At 32.5% G+C, this 23,078-nt stretch overlaps 1 protein-coding gene across 1 annotated transcript in view; it reads right to left on the reverse strand.

The window, feature by feature from the left end:
- The window catches only part of LOC150085035 (mitogen-activated protein kinase-binding protein 1-like), a 265,918-nt gene that overhangs the window by 23,964 nt on the left and 218,876 nt on the right, over nucleotides 1–23,078 (reverse strand). The window contains exons 26-29 of the mRNA XM_090376439.1: nucleotides 22,158–22,416; nucleotides 14,047–14,083; nucleotides 8,887–9,036; nucleotides 3,001–3,112 (exon numbers count right to left, since the gene is read on the reverse strand). Coding sequence (XP_090232565.1) covers nucleotides 3,001–3,112; nucleotides 8,887–9,036; nucleotides 14,047–14,083; nucleotides 22,158–22,416 — 558 coding nt within the window. The remainder of the gene's footprint in view (nucleotides 1–3,000; nucleotides 3,113–8,886; nucleotides 9,037–14,046; nucleotides 14,084–22,157; nucleotides 22,417–23,078) is intronic.

Below are 23,078 nucleotides of genomic sequence, written 5' to 3' on the forward strand. Positions count from 1 at the left end.
GCTGGATGCAGGGAATAACTTTGATATTATATACTTGGATCTTAGAAAGGCTTTTGATACTGTTGCACATGGAAGACTGCTGCACAAATTGGAGCAGTGTGGCATTGGAGGCAAATTGCTGCTATGGATAAAGGGGGTGGTTGAGGGGGAGAAGACAGAGAGTGGTAATCAATGGACACTGCTCATCGTGGAATAATGTTATTAGTGGAGTCCCTCAGGGTTCAGTGTTGGGTCCATTATTGTTTTCTGTATTTATAAATAATATTGATGATGGTATATCAAGCTTAATGTCCAAGTTTGCAGAAGATACAAAGGTTGGCAGGGTTGTTAAGGACACTACTGATGCTATGCTGCTGCAACAGGATCTGGAAATGTTGAGCAGATGGGCTGAGAGGTGGCAAATGAAGTTTAACATTGACAAATGTAAAGTACTACATATGGGAAATAGCAACCCCAGAGCAACATATCAACTCTGTGGTACTACACTGACAATGGTAGAGAATGAAAAGGACCTGGGGGTAATTGTGCAGGTAGATATGAAGTTCCCTGACAGTGCAGACAGGCTGCAAGAGTAGCTCATGGTGTCTTGTGAATAATATACAGGAATTTTTCTAGCAGTGATAAGGAGGTGATTATTCCCTTGTATAAGGCAATGGTCAGGCCACACCTAGAGTACTGTATACAGGTCTGGAGGCCTCATTTCAAGAAGGATGTAGAGCTGCTGGAACGAATATAGAGAAGAGCAACAAGATTAGTGAATGGAACAAAGGGTTGCTCTTACGAAGAAAGGCTTAAGTTTTGCAAATTACAGTGTCTGGAGACTAGACGCCGGCGAGGTGATCTGATAGAGGTGTATAAAGCGTTGAATGGTTTTAGCACGCTCACTGCTGATGGGATTCTTCCTCTTGCTCAGAATAATCACCAGAGAGGGCATAAATTCAAATTGAGGAAAGACAGATGTAGGATAGATGTGCAGAAATTTGCCTTCAGCCAGCAGGTTGTTGTTTGGGTTTTTTTTAGGAGCATTAGCAACTAAGGCCACATTGCTCCGGGATATGCGGTGGTCATTCCCTAACCTTTCCGCATCCTCTGTATTTGGTGGTGACGGGCTCCAACCCCGGTATAATCAAGAAGCATATGCTACGCACTGCTGCTCCTTCCCACCTGGCTATGGAGGCACCTTAGCCAGCGGTAGTTGGTTGGTGGAACAGACTTCCATCCCCTGTTGTCGAAGTTGATAGCCTAAATAAATTTAAGGCTCAGCTGGACAGGTATTTTGAACGAACGGAGGGGTGAAGTGGAAGTTTTTTTTTTTTTTGGGTGATGCTGCATAAGCTTGCTTTCTTGGATCATATGCCTCTACTAATGCTAATGCTAATCTTGTGAACTTTTCTCTTTTTATTTTACATATCTGAAAGTTTAGTTTTAGTCAGGGGTTGAAATGAAAAATTTTACAAAACTGAATGCTTGTTATGAGCCAGATTAGTGTTCTGGTGCACTCCAGTCCATTCCAAAAACTGATTGATAATGATATAAAACTTTTACTATCATTATCCATTAATTTTCCCTAGACTGACTGGATGCTAAGATAATTGGAAAATTTAGACAACCAGAATATCCAAATCCCACATGTATCTTGTTTAACAAAGCTTTAAATGTATTAAGTTAGAATATTCAAAGAAAATGGATGGTTCCCCTGTCATCCTACATCATCCTCTTTTTACCTTATTTTAACCCTTTTAAAAGTGATTTTCAAAATGTGGGCTCTGATTAGTTAGTTGTCTGAAACAGCAAGGTCTGTGGAGTTTCTAGAATTTGAGAATTTGTAGAAATTGAGTTTTGTAAAAATGAAAACTGCAAAAAAATGCTTTTAGATATAAGTTTGTAATTATTTTAGATATTAATTTGTAATTATTCTTTCAAGTTTTAGGACAATATGATAATCTTTTAAGGAGAATAAAAAGTTTGTTGGTTGGTTGGTTTAATTTTTTATGGTGCATTGGCAGCTTAGGCTATAAAAAGTTTGTATAAAAATTGCAAATCTGCAGTGAGGATTGAAGGGAGCACCTGAAAAACGGTTTTAGGTTACACTCAGAGCAAGGTAGAGCACTCAATACATTTTATTTTTACTGCCTATTCTTTTTTATAATTGTCTTGGATCATTTCATAAAATGAATGCAAGTTACTGACAAACCTCACTGTGGGAAATGTGAAAACTGGATCATTATTATATGTGGATGATACTGTGTTGTTAAATAAATAGTAGTTTGCAAGATTTTCAAGAATCTCTAAATAAAGCAGATAAAAAAAAAAAAAAAAAAAAAAAAAAAGGTTGTTAGAGAATTTGGCATGAACATTAGATCACACCAAACACACACAAAACCAAAGTTAATGAGAGTTGGAAGAGACAAGAAAAATTTTGATTTTAGATAATAATCTAAATAAACAAAAACTGAGACAAGTCCGCAATTCTCTGTATCTAGGAGTAGTCTCAGTACAAGATGCATTCGAATTATATGGTCTCCAAATTTATTTCTCATAAAACATGCAAAATACAGAAATGAAGTATGAGGTGTGGCAATAAAGTTACCAGACTGGTGCTGTTGCAGTCATGGTTGATGAGTTTGAAAATAAATGGAGGTGGTATGTCACAGTTCCAACTTCCTCCAACAGATGATGGTACAGGGATTGTCCAGTACACTGACAGGCTGCAAGTCGCAACTGGTTTCATCAGTAGTGTTAATGTTCCATGTCACAATTCTGTGATGGAGTAATAAACAAATATCAAATTTTTCTTTCAACTGGGAAAATCTGCAACAGAAATATATGAAATGTCAAAAACTGCTTGCAATAATATAACATATTGGGTCCTGCACCTTGTATTCATTTTATTACACCAGTCTGGGAACTTTATTGACACATGTATTTTGTGTATTAAAGACCACCCGCCACCAATTTTTTTTTTTTTTTTTTTTTTACAATTCAAATGTAAAGGCTAACCTGCTCCAGTAAAATCCTTTTTCTTTGATACATCCTGTCCGGGAATATTCTGAAGATCCCCTATGCTTCTACTTGAACTTAATCCTTTTCCATAACCAACCTGTACAAGATATAGAAATAAATTTTGAATATAAAATATTTATTATATTATACAATTGGATAAATTGAAGGATTCCTTAAGGTACCGATTTGATTGAATTAATAAATAGTAGCACTAGCTTAATTTTCAGTACTTACCTTAATATAATCTGCAGTTGGGCTTAGAGTGAATAAGGTGGAATAGACTAAAAATTGGATTTAATGTGGATGAGCTTAAATTTTTGAAACTGAGTTAAAATATGCTCAAGGAAATAGAAGTGCACGTCTTCTCTTCATCCTAGTTGTCATGAATTAAAGTTGAAAAGAATTGGGACTGTGAGAGTATAATCAAGAGACCAACAGTTGTAACGATAGGCTTTTGTTATTAACGTCTTCAGTTGGTAATAGTGAAGAAAGAGAGAGCGCGTGTATTTTAAAAAGAAGTTCCCGTGATGCTCTTTGATGCACGTAGGAATCTCAGTTGTGTGAGATTCCAGACCGGGGAGAGGTTGTAGGATAATTTTGCATTTAATACGTTTAATTTAGATTGATGCAGAAACCATTCTATGATAAGGGCTTCATACTGATAAATTCTGAAACTAGATTGTAATTTAATAATGGGTGTTGCTGAATCTACTAGAGGTGTGTGGTTATGGGATTTGTACATGTAAAGTCAGTTCTGTATTTGCTTGTCCAGTTCTAAAGCTATTATAATGATAGTATGCTCGTGTATTTGATGTTTTTGTAGAGCTGTATTTTGAAGTTGTGCTTCCGATATAGCATGCATTACATTTTTGTTGGCATCTTATTAAATATACTATATTTACTATATTTAATAAGATGCCAACAAAAATGTAATGCATGCTATATCGGAAGCACTACTTCAAAATACGGCTCCTACAAAAACATCAAATACACGAGCATACTATCATTATTATAGCTTTAGAACTGGACAAGCAAATACAGAACTGACTTCACATATACAATCCCATAACCATACACCTCTGGTAGATTCAGCAATCCCCATTATTAAATTACAATCTAGTTTCAGAATTTATCAGTATGAAGCCCTTATCATAGAATGGTTTCGGCATCAATCTAAATTAAACGTATTAAATGCAAAATTACCCTACAACCTCTCCCCGGTCTGGAACCTCACGCAACTGAGGTTCCTACATGCATCAAAGAGCATCACGGGAACTTCTTTTTAAAATACACGCGCTCTCTCTTTCTTCACTATTACCAACTGAAGACGTTAATAACAAAAGCCTATCGTTACAACTGTTGGTCTCTTGATTATACACTCACAGTCCCAATTCTTTTCAACTTTAATTCATGACAACTAGGATGAAGACGTGCACTTCTATTTCCTTGAGCATATTTTAACTCAGTTTCAAAAATTTAAGCTCATCACATTAAATCCAATTTTTAGTCTATTCCACATTATTCACTCTAAGCCCAACTGCAGATTATATTAAGGTAAGTACTGAAAATTAAGCTATTGTCACTGGATTATTTGGATTCTCATAATGCCTACATGCAGAATGATGAAATCTCCAAAAGGAATTTCTTTTCATTAACTATCTACATAAAGTTTAGCCTATTTTTAATTTTTAGCATTATCAGTCTAATTCTGGAATGTGATTCAGAAGCAGCATGGAATAAATAAATATTTATTTTTCTTTCAGAAGTCATTATAAGAATGATGTCTAAAAATTAATACCAAACAATTGAAGCACTGCAATAAAAAGTGAATGCGAGTGCAATTCTACTCACCAAAAAATAAAACTATTACTGAATGTTGTTTCCATAATTCTTGGTATTTAATTTGAAAAATTATTTAATGCTATTGATACTACATATAATTGAGCCAACTGAGAAAAGAAGGGAGAGTAACAGTGAAAAACTGTTTACACAGAAACTCATTAAAGATACTGATTGTTCTTAACATTCGGTATCTTTAATGGGTTTCTGTTTTCTTTGGTGACTGCACAGACAAAGTCTGCTCTCAAATAGAGCAGTTTGTAATAAATGAAAAATAAAGCAATCATTTTTGAAAACATTCACAACAGAAATTGGATATAGCTCATTATTTATACTTATAATAAACTTTGAAGTACAATCCCTGTACAGGCACTCCCCGGCTTATGTAATACTCGACTTACGGAAATTCGACTTTATGCAAGTTTTTGCCGGCAGGTGCAAACTTAAAAAAATTGTGGAAGAGTATTTTGCATCCCGTAGGAATAAATGGAGGTATCGTGAAAATACCGTAATGTGAACCCAATAACACATTTTTTTTTTTGGTAATTAATTCCAAGACCTCAGAAGTTGAAATTTTCACTATATAACTAAGCTATTTATCTCTCTAAAAGGTCATTTTTACAATGGAAATTGCACTACTCTTTCATTGTTATCATATGTTTCATTATAAGAATCAATTTTGAATGCCTTTGTGATATTTTTCTAAAACACATTTCTGGAGGTCACTACCATAAAACAATAAAATCAATTTTCACTTTCTGGTTTATTGGGCTTTTCTGTTAGCGCAATCTATTACAGCCAGGCCTCGCATAACACGAGTTCGATTAATGCGTTTTTCAGTTACTGCTATTTGAAAAAATTATACCACTCTTCACTTTACACGATGCAAATTTCGAGTTAACGTAATCCTTACATAAGTCGGGGAGCGGCTGTATACTGTAAAAACCATTATACTGTAATCTTGTGATTTATAAAAATTTATCTTGTCAACAAGAATTTTTGACACCTCAAACTTTGAAAGGTAAAATGAATGAGAATGAAATTATTTGAATACTTATTAAATTTGTGTAGAGTGTCTATTTTATATAAAAATACAATAATGCATTTTCTTTTTTGTAAAATTAGTGTCATTACTGCAGTACATTAATTTTAATAAATTAACAAAAAACTGAATAAGTGCAGTACAAACTCCGAAATGTGGTAATGGGACCAGAGCACTGAAAGGGTTTGGAATGAAGGTATATCAATGGTCATACTGCCTTTTCTATCACCGTGTAAAGTAATATCTGTATTATGTTTTACTGTGATACACATTCTGTACAATAGATATAGAGGTAAGAAGATTTTTTTTTTTTTTATTACTGCATGCAAAGAGTTGTTATGAACTAGTAACAAGTTTTTCTTTGGTATGCTACATTCCAGCCCAGACATATTGACCTGAATGAACCACACTTGAGAAGACTACACATTCATTCACATTAGAAGACAATATGTTGCAGCATCCGATAAACAGTCCTGATTTGGGACCCCTGGACTTGCATCTCTTTGCGTTCCTCGCACTGACATTTATCAGGTTTGCAGCTTCTGATTTGATAATCTGATTATAGGAGCTCAACAATGATTTAGTTGTGAGGTGCTTTAAGGAATTGGTTTTGTTCTGGGACAAGTGCCTTAACAGGAGTAGTAATTACATAAAAAAGTAATGTTACAATGCGTGCAGATGTATGAGCAGTGTATCACAGTGTGTCATGGTGTCATTGCACACCTTACTTTTGGAACAGCCTTCAGGTTATTTTTGACTGTGCTCTACAGATCAAAAGCAAAATATTTTTTTGATGTGCAGTAAAAAAAACATTCTTTAATGTTATTATATTTTATCAGATAAAAACGATAGACTTTCACAGTAGCATTATTTTTAAGATGTGTAATTCTGCATCAAGTTCAAGAAAACAATTTGTTAAAAAGTAAGTGTATGCTGACTATTTCGACAATTTGGATTTCTAATGAAGGATTTGCTACCACTTTCACTTTGATTTTAAGCATAAAAATCCTCTTTGAGATATCAGTAGTTATTTCATGCCTAGTAAACAAGTAAAAATTAAGATGGGAAATTATGCACTGTGAATGCTGATGAACAACTTATCTATTGTTTATGAAGTGGAAATGGTTACTTATGACAACTGATTCATTTTATGGCTCTTTAGGCTGTTGTAAATTGAGAGCATTTCCAAAATGTTTGAGTTCACTTTAAAATGCCATCATCAATTTTTCCTTAAACATTCAGGAGTTTATTTTTTTAGTGCTATGGTGGAATTTATTTTGATTCTTCTGTTGTTTAATTTTTGTTGTTACTGCCATTCAAGCTAGGTATACTCAGGTATTGACAGAACAGCCATCTGATATACCTTAATCATACAAGTGACATGGATTTCAAATGCAGTATCATTAATAAATATTAATCCTAATTTAGCAACCAAATTAATTCATCAAGAAATTAACATTTATAACATAAAGAAATTAATTCTTTATTTTTTTGATAATTTTTTGAAGGATATTAGGTTTATCCACACTAATTTTTAATCTTTTTTTTAAAACTAACTGAAGACTGAGATGAGAGATTCTTGCAAAAAACAAAACTGTTTATGTTATAATTTGTTTATAAGCTTCAGCATCATTGATAAGTGAGGGAATTTATATTCTTGTGGAGTACATTGGTCATATCATTAATAAATGTAGTAAACAGTAATGGACTCAATGAGGAATCCTATAGAACATCTTTGTCAATTTAAGTGGAATAGAATAAGTAATTTCCATTTTTTATAATGGCTGTCATCCAATTAAGAAAACTTATGACCAGTTTAAAGCTGACGTATTTATTTTTATTACTCTTAGTTTATGTATAAAATGTTAGAACGATGCCAAGTCATGCCAATAGTTAATAATGGATATGCACAAGAGAAATCCATAATGAGAGGGATGAAATGCATTTTACTTCTTTATACATTATAGATTTTACTACTTCTGCTGTCCAATGCCTGTGATCTGGCACTATTAAAGGCACTGCATAATGCTCTTATTTCTATGTTGTTAATATTAAATCTATGTAAGTGTATGTTGATAATTTGTTAGAGAAGTATGATTCTCCCTTTAAATTTGAGTTATACAAGTTTCCTCAGGCATGGAAGGAAAGATACCATTTTTAAAAGAAAGCTTGCTAACATGAAATAATTGTAGAATAAAATAACTAAGCACTGCTTCCACAAAATGACACGAATTTTATTAGAACTATTATCATGTATTGTAGGAAATCCTGCAATGACTTGTCAGAATATCTCAGGTAATCTCAAATTCAATAATAATTATATCCTTTGCTCTAGAAGAGAGTTCTAAAGTTGATGCTTTCAAAAAGAGCTTAAATCTAATCTTTTCAAAGTGCTAGTTTATTAAAATATTGTTAAAATAATGAGAGTGAACTAATTTTATCATTTTCCTTAATTACTTTTTAATGGTAGAGAACTTAATATAACTACAATTCTTCAACTCACTATCCATGCTATTGAGAACTGGCACGGATAGCAAATTGAAGCACTGTCTGCTTCTCTTAATGGTAGATGAATATCCAGAACTTTTTTAATATTGAGATCCTTTCCTAATTGTTCTCTAGTCAGTCTCAAAGTCAATCTTCCTCGGAGTCCTCGGAGTCCCATGCTTTCAATATATTATTATTATTATTCACTGCGTTACACAATCCTGAAAAGATTATATAACGTTAAAATCCTGAAAGGATTATAAAACGTTACATAATCCTTTCAGGATTATGCAATGTTTACTGTTCCATAATCCTGTAACCACACAATCCTTTCAGGATTATGTTAACGTTCACTGTTACATAATCCTGAAAGGATTATGTAACAGTGAACAATAATAATAAAAAAAGAGAATTAAATTATTTCTATTAAATGTCTCAAATTAAAATAATTTCACAGAAGCTAGGCAAGTTATTAATAAACTCAAGTTTCCAATTCTAATCCTAATATAAATTACTTCTATATCATCCAATTTAAAGAGCAATGTTAACATGAATAACAACTCTAATAAAATGCTTTTCTTATAAGTGCTCACTGTTTCAAGCTTTCGTCGGGCTTCATTTAAGGCTTTATTCAGTTCTTCTCTTTTCTTTGTAGGTGTTGAACTCTTCAAAAGAAAATAAAATTAATGAATGCAATTTATATTTCAACTTTTTTTTTAGACTATGAAATAAGCTTAACTTATGACTATTTTAAAATATATTATTTTTCCCTTAAACACGTTACTGTAAAAGCCCAAAATTCGGATTTTTTCCACTTTGATAGATTAAATTTTCCTATTTCTAAACAAGAGCATGAGAAGGAGTGGATATACCTCCTATCACTACAAGGCTGCCTGGATAACACATTTACTATATTTGGAATGCAAATATGTAACACAGACAGATTTGTGGGTATAAGAGATATGCCCCCCACCTAAATGTGATAATTGGGCAGTGCATAGAGGAAAGCATTTCCCAGTTCACTCATATTTTCGATTTTTGAATAAGAGCATGGGGGGGGGGGGGGTATATCTGCTAGCCTCACAAAGTTGCCCAAGTAAAATATTCACTATATTCAGTGGGCTTGATATACAGTACTCCAGTTATATAATGGAAATGAATTTGCAAATGTGGTTACCAAATAAACTTTTACCAATAAAATTACCACTACTAGTAGTAAAAGACTGAAATAAAGTGAAACATAGTACTGATATTTTGGGCTTCACCAATATAGACTGGTAAATACTAGGATTTGCTGGATTTCAGGCTTGCTTGCTCACTTGCATGTGCACCCACACACACACCCCCACACGCACACAAATAAGAATAAATAAATAAAAAATATTAAATACTAAGCTGGCGGGTAAAGTAGCAGAGACTTATTGCTAGAAATATAAACAGTGGAAAAAAAAAAAAAAAAAAAAAAAATGTAGCCAAACAGCTGAAACAGTGGAAATAAAGGATTGTAAAATCATATGGTCCTTTATTTTTTATATTTTATTATTCTTTCTGTGATACTGCATACATGGTTTCTTCATTTACATTTCATTGTCTTGAATTCCTATGCTTTCAACATATAATTATACCATTCACGCTCTAAAATATTTTCATATTTCCATTTTACATATAAATTTCATCACTTAACGATTTCTGTGCTACAGTCCTTTATCTCCACTATTGCAACTTCTTGGCTATATTATTATTGATTGATTGATTTAATTTAATTTATATATACATTGGAAAAAATATATATTTATAAAATGGATTCAGTATTTATATACAGTATAAGTCCTCTTAACTGACCTCTGCTTAACCAACTACCCCAGTGGTTTTCAACCTTTTTTTAATAACGGCATCCCCTACTCAATTTTCAGCCTGTTAGATCCAATTCTCTCTCTCTGTGTATGTATATATATAATACAATTAATCTAAAAATTAAATAGAGAGATAGAAATTAATAAAAATATATATTAAAAATAAATAAGAAAAAATAGTAGGCAATTTTTATCTACCCCCCCCCCCCCATATATTTTTCTGTTATTGTTATGTTATTTTATTTGGCTAAGTTCTTTTTCACTCTACTGGTTTGCCATACTACTGGCAAATATCCTATTTTAATTTAGCTTATATATATATATATATAGTACATAATAATTTTATTCTTTATATAGAGGTACTAAGTAAGCATCAATTATAAATCACCACAAAATTAAAAAGATACTGTACACTGTTTTATAATGAAATAAACATAAATAAAAAAAAATAATAAGTTTAAGTGACTTAAATCCAAATTACATGGCACTCCTGGAATGTTGTTGCGGCACCCCAGTTGGAAACCACTGAACTACCCTATTTAATGAAATACAGATGAGAAATGAGTTTTTGTTTCCATGAAAGCCGTCTTGGAAGTTCTAGAAAAACAAGTAAGGAGTCTAAAAAAATTGCCATTGAATTAGGTGTGGGCTAGATAACTGTAAAAGACTGGGGGAAAAAAAGTAATATAAAATCTAGGATTTTTGCACTCAGTTTGTTCCACAAGAATCATTAAGCTCATGCTTCACTTTAAAGAAACCAAATTAAAGATTGTAGACAATGTCTTATGGCTGGTTTGTGCAGGAAAGAATGTGCAACTTTAATCAGCAGATCCATACTCAAAGAAAAGGACTTGGCCCTACATCAAAAGACTAGATGTGCAGAAAGGTTTTCAGCAAGTAATGGATGGTATGGAACTGGAAAAAATGTCATGGTCTCCACATATTGAGTATCAGTAGGAGAAATTATCTGCTGATCACAGCCCGTTGCACAAAAATTTACAGAATATTTAAGGTCATTTGTTGACAGAGAAAAAATGAATGGAAAGCAATTCTACAATGTGGACAAAAGAAATAAATTACAAGATGTTATCTAGAAAACAGGATGGCAAACAAGTGGAGCCTTGTTTGCCATCTTTTTTTTTTTAGGTAACATCTTATAATTTATATCTCTTTTCTCCATACTAATGTTGGCTTGTTGGCTTGTCATATCTGATATCATGGCAGCCTTAATCAATTACAATGGTTTTAAATATAGGTTGAAAGAATTTGAGTATAGTATGACCAGCTTGACTATTCACCCTATCTATCTGTCAGCATATTTTTTTGCGCAATTTTTTTTTTTCCCTTTTCAATACAATTTCATATAATATTATTTCAAGGCATATATATATATATATTTTTTTTGGTAGTTGTTGGCGCATCGGCTTCTGTGGCTATAATGCACCTCCCAAGGTTTTTTTTTCAGTACTTTGATCCAAGCCCGAGGCAGGATTCGAACCAGCAACCTTTGGGTTGCCAGGCAGGCACTTTACCCACCCGGCTAGCCTGGTCGGCAAGGCATATATGGAAGAATAACAATACCCCAAGGAAAGGGGGGAAAGCAAATATCCAAAGAAAGAATACAACACTGGTTACAGAGTTCAATTCTAAGCAGCTGACAATCTCAGATGTAGAAATTTCAAAAATATCAACAATGATGGATTAGATGACAAAAAAGGTATTCAAAGGAAAGTCTATCACAAATAATGAAGGAATTTGGCACCAACCCCCCTCCCCCCAAAAATACATTTTCTGCTTATTTTCTGCATACTCCAGAATGGCATATAAGGTTAGAGGAATTTTCAAGACAGAGATAACAAAAAATTCTAATAAAAAGTAAGTTTGTAGGATGGACACACATTAATTATTACTAGCATATAACTCATAAATAATGAATTACAAGCCAGCCAATTGTAGTATAATCAAAACCGTTCTTAAAACGAATAACTGTTTTAAACAGAATGTGTTTTGTTTTAAGGAGATTATGGGCTTACTAATTAGCTGCAGTGTATGTCATTATTTAGCATTAAGCCAAAGAAGCTATGGAGGGAGATGGAAAAGTGGGACACAGCTGAAATGAGGTCAGGGTTGAGTGTGTGACCACATGCAAGAGGTATGGATTACTTCAAAGTGATTTAAACTCAAATGGAAATATGACTAAGATTTGACTGATGGTGCAGCAAAATATTTTAAATAGAAGAGTTCATTACTAATATTTATTTTATGGAATTGACTTACAACTACAGGACTAGTGCTCTGCTACATGTTGTATTTGTTATTATCAGTTGATCTCAATAAACACAGCTACACTAGTCTTGGAAAAGCATGCTACTTATTGTCATTTTTATCAACAGGATTGTTCATTATGGGAATCTGAATAATCCTACTCATCCATGTATCTAAGTAAATAAATTCCAGAGAGTACGGCAAATTACAGCACTAAAATGAGCTCATCAGCCACAAGGTTACAATTTAAGAACATCATGAGGTAAAACCTTAATATGGAACAAAACAGTACTTGCCAAGAGCCTGAGGTATACACAGTAGACTTGCAGAATAGCGGCACCTTCAGGGATTCAAGGTGCCGTTATTTTGATTTTTTGGTTATCTAGAAAGTTTTATTTTTAATATATTTAATGCAGAAATAATGAGGCTAAATAAGAAATAGAAAGATTAAGAATGCATTTTTATTAACTGTCCATATAAATCATAAACATGTTGACAATCCGACATTATATTCTGCCATTAATACACCAGCTTACAGCCCATTCTATTTTATTTATTATATCCATTTTAGTCTGTGCGGGTAGCACAGTGGTATCGTCTCTATCCTCCCCACACCAGGTGGAAGAGGACCAGGTTTGAATTCCGCCAATGACACGAGGAACTTTTATGGCCTTTTTTTCACTCTGTGGCTGAGTTAGTCAGACTCAGGTGTAGAGAGCAAGGTTTTTTTCCACAGAAACCGTGGGGGGGAGTTGTCCAGCAAAACAGGCAAATTGACCAGAGAACACACGCAATTTTACTGAATTAACTTTCCAGGTGATTCTAATGTAATAGTTGAGATTATATCAAGTTTGTCACTAAGCTTTAATGGGTGCCTCCGTAGCCAGGTGGGCAGGAGCAGCAGTGCATAGCACACGCTTCTTGATTAGACCGGGGTTTGAGCCCGTGAACTACCAAATATGGAGGATGCAGAAAGGTCAGGGAATGACCACCGCATATCCCCGGAGCAATATGGCCTTAGTTGCTAATGCTCCTAAAAACCAAATAACAACAACAACAACAACTAAGCTTTAATGTTGTTCTTCTTTTCTTCTCTGTATGAGGTTTAACTTTAGGAGCCATAGTGAGGGGTTTTTAATTTAAAATAAATGCAAAACAGCAGTATAATCTGTGATATCAGTACAGAATTCACTTTCAAAATAGCAAACGTAAACAAATACAGTAATCATGTGACTTGCCGTTTTCTTTTTCCGGCACTGTAAAACATCTGAGCTGTATGTAAATATCTAATCTCAATGTGCCATTAGCTCAAATGTTCCATTATTTGGGGTGCCGTTATTTCGACAGTCTACTGCACTGCTATTAAATAAGTGTATTTGCTTATAAAAATATTAATAATTACATTATCTTCATCTAAAATTCTCATCAAAAATAACCAATTATTGTTACTTTCTAATATTCTAATTTTTATATTTAATTATTTACTTTATTTATTCACATTTGGATATATTAATCTCAAGGTCACAGTTTAATATTAATGAATAAAGTAAACTTTACCTGTGATAAAGGCTGCAGTTTTCTAGAAGTAATTCCACTAGAAAAGAAAAAATACAGCACCACTTAATCTAATGAGAGTACAAAATAAGAACAAGCTGTCTTAATAATTCTCTTAGAGTAACTTTATACAAAATAAAAGCTAAATGAGGGATACAAATTTTGGAATGTTGCCTAGTTTTAGGATATATATATATATACACACACATATATCCTAGTTTAGTATCTGCTTCTATGGAGTTAAAAAAAAAAAAAAAATATATATATATATATATATATTTTATTTATTTTTTTATTTTTTAAATTTAATACAGTCCATTCCAGTTATCTGGGACACATCAGGACTAGTGCATTTTGGCCCGATTAAGCAGCTGCCCCAATTATCCGAAGTTTCACGTAAATAGCTAAAAATACAATGTACCCCCCCCCCTTTACAATTAGTTCACTGTACAATCAAATCCCATTACGACGAACTCACCACAGTAAAGTACCATTCACTATACGATATGTAGAAAGCACTAGTCATTGTGATCATGTTTGTGAACTGAATTTTAATTCTATTAAATAGCGATTCTAATCAGCGAAAATAGGAGGAATATTATCTATAGGGTATAAAAGCAAAGATATATTAAGCACAAATTTACCCTTTATTACCTTATAAATTAAAAAATTAAATGATACGTGATAATCGGAATAATTAATATGTACTGTAATATGTACATACGAACTAGTTGACATTTCTGTTAACTGGCATTTGTGGGTGGGGGTTAAAATTTAAAACAGTAAAAAGATAAGCAATCAATAACAAAGAACATGGCACACACAAATTGCAAGTAACATGATATGCGAAGAGAGAATGGAGTAACAAGTTACGAAGCTTTAAAAACAGGAATGAAGAGAAGGTTCTGAAAATTAATTTTTTTATACGATTGAAGATTTCATGGAAGTGTAAACAAATTTCACCATAATAACCCACAGAATTCCAGCTGTCGGTATTATCGCAAATTCAGTAAGATCGAGTTTACTGTCCGTTATGATAGATTTCACTAAAAAAAAAGATCAACAAACAGGTGACTGCTAATTTATTTTTATTGCTTTATGGTTGTGACCTCCATAATTTCGACCAAACCATGTGGTACTGTTGGAGACAATCGTAGAGTAATCTCCAGTGCTGCAGTCTCCTGCCCCGATTAAATGGCATGCTGTCCCAATTAAGCGAAGTAAACCCTGACTATTTTCTCGATTGTTTTCTGTTTTTTAAGATTTGTCCCAAATAAATGACTGCCCCGATTAACTGGTGGCCCAAATAACCGGAATCCACTGTATATATATATATATATATATATATATATATATATATATATATATGAGTTAAGTTAATAATGGTTAGAGTTTTTTTAAAAATAAAATATGATATACTAGCTTATCAGGCAAACCATAAACCATGGTGAGTACCCAACGTGACCTGGAAAAAATCAATCTATGCCATGACATAAGCAATAAAAATATATAAAAATACCATTAAAATGTTAGTTATGGCAATCAGATACATTGCAAGGGACTTTTTCGAGGGCTAACCCTTACAATGTATCAACCATAATTAACGAGCTATCCGTTTCTGTAGTCATCGTCCAGCATAACTATGTCCTAATATACGTAAAATAGTATTAAGTTAGAGCCAATGGTATAAATATAAAATTAGTAGTAATTTAGAGCCAAATAGTAGTAATAAATCCAAATTTAGCAGTTAACCCGACGGATAGCCAAAATATTAAGTTAAATTAAAATTATAGAAAGAGCTATAATTATTGTTAGGCATATGTGCGTAGTTGATAGTAAATGCTGCCACGGTAGTCTCATCAAATTAATAAAAATAGTAACAGTGTAAGCTATAGCTAACTAAGGCGAACGGAACAAAGGTATAAGAATAGATATAGTACCTCAATCCCCCTCGAATACTCTAATAGTTCATGAGGTATGAAAAAATAGGGATAAGAAAGTGAAAGTAAAACAGCAAAGAAAAAGCAAAATAATTAACATAGGATGTACCTTATAGTAAGGTATCCTGGTTAGAATGATTTAAGATTAAAATTAGAATGCTTACCACCGTATGGCCAAGGTACTAGAAAACCACATGTATTGGCGCGTGTAGCATATATAACTACCGATCGCAGCCCCCCCCTAGGAAATGTAATAGTAAAGTTAAGTGATAAAATAAGTATAATTACATACAGCGCCCTCTGCTGTTATTTAATATACTGCATAGTATTACACATAGAAAAGCCGTCAAATAAGTATATCTCGAAGTAATAATAGAAGTTTACAGAATAAGTTCCTACCCATGGAGTAGGAACTTATTCTGTAAACTTCTATTATTACTTCGAGATATACTTATTTGACGGCTTTTCTATGTGTAATACTATGCAGTATATTAAATAACAGCAGAGGGCGCTGTATGTAATTATACTTATTTTATCACTTAACTTTACTATTACATTTCCTAGGGGGGGCTGCGATCGGTAGTTATATATGCTACACGCGCCAATACATGTGGTTTTCTAGTACCTTGGCCATACGGTGGTAAGCATTCTAATTTTAATCTTAAATCATTCTAACCAGGATACCTTACTATAAGGTACATCCTATGTTAATTATTTTGCTTTTTCTTTGCTGTTTTACTTTCACTTTCTTATCCCTATTTTTTCATACCTCATGAACTATTAGAGTATTCGAGGGGGATTGAGGTACTATATCTATTCTTATACCTTTGTTCCGTTCGCCTTAGTTAGCTATAGCTCACACTGTTACTATTTTTATTAATTTGATGAGACTACCGTGGCAGCATTTACTATCAACTACGCACATATGCCTAACAATAATTATAGCTCTTTCTATAATTTTAATTTAACTTAATATTTTGGCTATCCGTCGGGTTAACTGCTAAATTTGGATTTATTACTACTATTTGGCTCTAAATTACTACTAATTTTATATTTATACCATTGGCTCTAACTTAATACTATTTTACGTATATTAGGACATAGTTATGCTGGACGATGACTACAGAAACGGATAGCTCGTTAATTATGGTTGATACATTGTAAGGGTTAGCCCTCGAAAAAGTCCCTTGCAATGTATCTGATTGCCATAACTAACATTTTAATGGTATTTTTATATATTTTTATTGCTTATGTCATGGCATAGATTGATTTTTTCCAGGTCACGTTGGGTACTCACCATGGTTTATGGTTTGCCTGATAAGCTAGTATATCATATTTTATTTTTAAAAAAACTCTAACCATTATTAACTTAACTCATATTCATACAGACCGATGTAATGTTTAATCGTCCTAGATGGCATTAATTGGTTATGTTACTACTTAATATTTATTATAATACTTATATTTATTATAACATTTAATATTTGCTTTGTTATACTTGGATATATATATATATATATATATATATTATTTTTTTCAACTCCATAGAAGCAGAACTTAATCTGACAGGCCCTGCTCAATGAAATCTATTGCACATTAATCATTAGTTCAAGAGCCTGTTCCCCTCTCTACCTTCCTAAGCATACAAGTGATTTTGGAAGTCATAAGTTATTGTTCATGCAGTGTAATTGTAAATATCTTGAGATATCCTAGGTAAGTTACATATCCTGAGAGAAGTGCTACTGTGTGTTATGCAATTATTTTTGCCTTCAATATCATCCTGCTACTTTCAGTTTTAGTATAATTTAAATGAATAAGTATCTTGTTGGACAGTTGCAGCTATCCCTACAGAAATTAGGTACTTTTAATTTTATGTTTAATTATTATATAAAATGCTTTCCTGTCTTTATTATTGTTATTATTTATTTAACTATCTGACAAAGTATATTAACTCTGATGTTGCAACATTGTAAAATTACACTTTCAATCCACTGTGCCCATCACCATTTCTGATTATGGATTTTGTTTTCACACTGTGCCATCACAATCCTTATACTGCCATCTATTACAGTCTGAAAAGCTACACCAATGTTTATTGATGATTATATTCAATTGTTAAAGGCAGACGGTTTTTTTTGTAGTCCATTTCCAGTGAGATGTGGCCACCAGGACCATTGGCATTTACGATTATGAATTTTTTCCTGGTGTGTTGGTTCATTTATTTATACTTCATATAAACCTCAAAAACTAATTTGATATTTACATTCAACTGATAACGGCAGGTAGTGTTTTTTTTTTTTTTTGTCCTCTTTCACTTCAATGTAACAGCTGTTGCCTTTTATAATTATGAAATTTGTTTATCAGCTGTACTGTACTGCCATCCATTTATACTTCATATAAATGATCTGAAAACAAGGTTAATGTTTATATTCAATTATTAATGGCAATGGCAGTAATTTTTTCAGTGTAGAAGTTAGAGTTACTTATGCTTTGTGTAAGAGTAAAGTATTTGGACATGCCATCAAGATCTCGTAAAGGCTTTTTTCCCCCCCATGATGAAATTGGGTGGGGAGGAAGAAAGGAAACTTGCAAAAAAGGTAGTTTCTGAACACACCCTAACCTAACCATTCCAAATGATGTGATTGTGTTTTGACTAAAGAAACTAAAGGCACTTTTTGGTGTTATTACCACCAACATGGTACTAAATGAAGGAGGGAAAAAAAAAAAAAACACGATATAAAGAAACATTGGTCTGAACAATGCACAAATGGAATTCAATTTTTCAAGAATGTATTCAGCAGGAAGAGATGTTGCATATCATCTCTGTCCACCCACAACAAAAGGAATTCAAAGTAAGGGCTTTGCAGTAAAAAAGTATTGTCAATTATCCAGATGGAAAGTTTTGTTAATATTTTATGTCGAGAAGAAATATTGAATTACAACTTTTAAAATGCTTTTCCATGATGTTTTATATATTAGCTCATTATTAAACTCAAAAATAAATAATTTTTGAACATCACATTTTTTTTTGTAAACAACAAGTTGGAAAAACAAAAATCATTTTTAAATTTAAGATTTTCATTTAAAAAATAAAATATTACATTTAATAAGTATGCAATCCCTTAATAAAAGGTCTGCTTGTTGGTATACAAACAAGCAAAATTAAAAGAAAAGACCAAAAACTTTTTTTTCTGAAATAAAAAAAAAAAAACACTGGGGGCAAGGTACTACTATTGTTATAATAACTGGCAGTGTTACCACTGCAAGTTAACTCAATACAAAGTACTTTTTTTAGTCTCTGAAAGTTTTAAAAAAAGAAAAAAAATTTTTTTTTTTTTTGCTTGAAGTTCAAGGTTTGTCAGGAATTTCAACAACCAGCATAATTGTTATCCAGTCCAATAAGCATGACGGCAGTCAGATAGCTTTCTCTCCTTGAAGCTTTTGACATCCATAACAAACAGAAGTTTCAGGAAAGGCTATTCTATGTGAGAAGGCTGTGTGAATATGACTTATGTTCCTTTCACTCTGTTTCCAGAGGAGACAACACCATCTCTGAAGTCAAGATCAATGGGCTAATGTTCTCTTTAGAAAAGTAAAAATTATCTTTGGACTAATTTTCCATGTGTCCTCAACTGGAAAGAATATGGAATATGCTCCTATCCCTATAATAGAGAATGTATTACAGTATTGGTATTTTTTACTGGATTCCAACTATATCAGAAAATCTGTTAGGATTATCTGCTGCTATTCATGGAGACCAGCAACTTATTGGTGAATGTTTAAATGAGATTGATAATGGGAATTTAATGTTTTTTTTTTTTTTTTTTTTTTTTAATATCATTCTCAAGACGATGAAAAAATCTCCAAATCAATTTAGAAAAACATAGCCTGTAAAGCAAATGGTGAAATGACTGCACTACATGTTGGAAACATTCTCTTGTTTAGTATTCAATAAACTGAAGTAACTGATTAATTCATGCAGTGTAATGTCTGTCTACCACCACTTTTTTTTAAACTGATGGTCAGATCATTCTAGTCATGATTTGAAAATTTGAAACAATTGCTAAATTCTTCAACTGATCAGACTAATGATATGTGCTGCTGAAGAGGCACTGCTAGCTAGGCATAAGACTATTTTATGCTGTCAAAATTATACTTTCACACTTCTAAGCCACTATTTTTTTTAAATGGTGGTTAGACCACTATTGCACTCTGGTTCACAACTGTTAATTGGAAATCATCAGTTTACAGGATTTATACTCCCAAAAGTGAAATGTCATTGAAAATTACATAAATCACAGTTGCCACTACTATATACAGGCAACCCCAGTATAATGCAGTACTTCTACAACATGGTACTTATATTGTGGCAAGCCATGCATAACATGGTATTTTTGAGCCTTTTGTGTGAAGAAAAACCTGCTATTATGTTGGATATGTAATTTTTCAACATTTGCATTCTTTTTTGTGAATCCCCATTGTTAACTTGCTATTCGTTATGCAAAAAAAAAAAGAAAAACAAAAGGGAAATCCCTGTATTTCATTTTGTTGGGAAATCTCCATGCTACATTCCCTACTATTGAACTTGTGCTTGTTTTAGACCATAAAAATTTGTGACTTCGAAGTGTACAGTTCGTAACTTTTAAGGTTTTCGTAAGGTAAGTTTGGTTTTTATTTAATCGTTTATAAATTTTTCTAGGTATGTATTACTAAACTTTGTTCTTAACAAGTGTATTGGAATAATTTCTTTGTTGTGAATTAAATTCACAAGCCTAAATTATGGCTAAGGAAATTAGGCATAATTTTGGTAACTGCCAATTTATTTAAAGAATGGATTCTAAATTGTTTAATTCCAGCTGTGTAAAACTATTTAAAGCAGAAAAATCTAGATTTCAAAGTTTTATTACTATTGGATAACACGGCCATCCAAAGAGGCCAACCAAAATGTTCAAGTAATATTCCTACCACCTAAACAACTTCTTTAATTCAACCATTAGATCAAGGCACTATATCTACCTTTAAAACTCATTACATCAGAAAACCATTACAATGGATTTTGGAAAAAAATGATTCCAAATCTATTGAAGTGATGGAGGCATGGAAACATTTTTCAATTGTGGACTGTATCAGAATCATAGCTTTATTGCTCAAAGAAATAAAACCGTCAACATGTGCGTGTTGGAAAAATGTATGGCCAGAATCAGTTTATTTAGGAAATATGGTCCAGCCGGCAGAAAACAGAATCGGTGCCATAGTAGAACTTGCTAAGTCGGTACGAGAGGAAGGTTTTGATGATATGACTATTGAAGACATTCATGAATTACTGGCAGAAAAAGAGGCTGACAGAGCGGATTTGGTGGAAATGGCATAGGAGGTAAACCAAATCAATTCAGAAGATGATAGTGCAGATGAAAATTCTGAAGTTCCAAATTTTACACTAAAAAGCATACAGCAAGGCACTTAGCTGTGCAATTAGAATCTTATTTTTTTTGAATGCAGATCCTTCAACTGGAAGGAACAAAGTTCATGAGGGAGCTTCAAAAATACTTAGCTCCATACCATGCAATTTACAAAGATCTATCAAGAAAAAGCAAACAATCCCAGAATACTGATATTTTAAAGAGAGCAGAAAATACATAAAATATAGATGCTTCAGAAGGAAGTTCAGAAGGGGAAGGTATTTCACAACAGAGAAAACGTTTTCATTTGATTGTGCTTAGCAGCAATGAAGAGGAAGAAAATTAAATGAACGTACATTAACTGACATATTATATATATCACAGTTTGTAACACGTTTGTTCAGTTACTAATATTTTTAATAAAAATTAAGTTTCTGATAGTTATAAAAAAAAAAAAAAAAAGTATTTTTGTTAGCTTTTGGAACGTAACTCCTGGTTTTGTATTGGTTCTTAGTCCTGTATAACACGGTTTCGCACTACACAAGATTTTACAGGAACCTAACTGCTGTGTTATACAAGGGTTACCTGTATCATTATAAAATTTTGTACCAAGGTGTAACCAACACCTTTTCCATTATTTCTTATGGGAGAATTATGTTCATTCAATACAATAAATCTTCAAGAATGCATCTGTAATGACCAATTTAACCTAAATACAATTTCTATGAATGAATCACAGAAAATTAAAGAGATTAATTCAAATTTAAATACTTACTTTGGTGAAAGAGCATGCAATGATTTTGCTAAAAACTTTGCAGAGATACTATGTCTTGAAAAATTATCTTCATATTCATCTTGTTTCACTTCACTGTCTGGATCTTTCTCTAGACTTTCATAGTTGCTTTTCATAAATTTTTCTCGCTGTCCTAACCTTTCTAAATTTTCTGTGCTAACACTGAAAGCATTCAAGAAAGATTTTTCTCCATCTACTGGTGTCCCCACTTCTTCTTCATCACTATTAGTTTCTCCCTGTTCTAAAGTAATAATTATTATATATAAATTATGTTAAATGTTATTTGTTTAATAATAATTTTTAAATTTAAAACTTAATGAAAATTAAGCACTCTTAACACAATCATATAAAGTTAAAAATTATAATGAAAGGAATTATTAGCAATTGATGAGCACACCACCCTAAATGATCACATTTTTCTATTAATTATGCACATTTGCCGAGTTCAACAATAACTTCTAGATCTACTCAAACTCTGTTGAGTAGATCCAGAAGTACAGTTACAGTCAAATTACAAGAGTTACAGTCAAATCTGATATCAAACATTTTTTTTTGATTTTTGCTTATAACAGTTTTGAAACATTCTAATTTCAATCAAGATGTGGTATTCTCAACAATTGCACTTCAAACATGAAATGCACACATGGGGGGAAAAAAACACATGGTTTACCATTAAACATGCAAATATTGTATTAAACACTCAATTCAGCCCTGGAAAGATTTTTTTTTTTTTTTTTTTTTTTTTTTTATGTAAACCCCAAACACGAGAGATATGAGAACCTATAGTACTTAGTACCGTGCTTGGATTGGAGGTTGAGATGGCAAAAGAAGATATTTGTTGACATTGGACTTGAACTTCTGTAGATTGTAATTTTCAGGAAATACATATGAAGGAAGGTTGTT

Source organism: Mastigoproctus giganteus, chromosome 6, assembly GCF_048544385.1.
Source record: "Mastigoproctus giganteus isolate SK-2022 chromosome 6, ASM4854438v1, whole genome shotgun sequence".
Taxonomy (NCBI): domain Eukaryota; kingdom Metazoa; phylum Arthropoda; class Arachnida; order Uropygi; family Thelyphonidae; genus Mastigoproctus; species Mastigoproctus giganteus.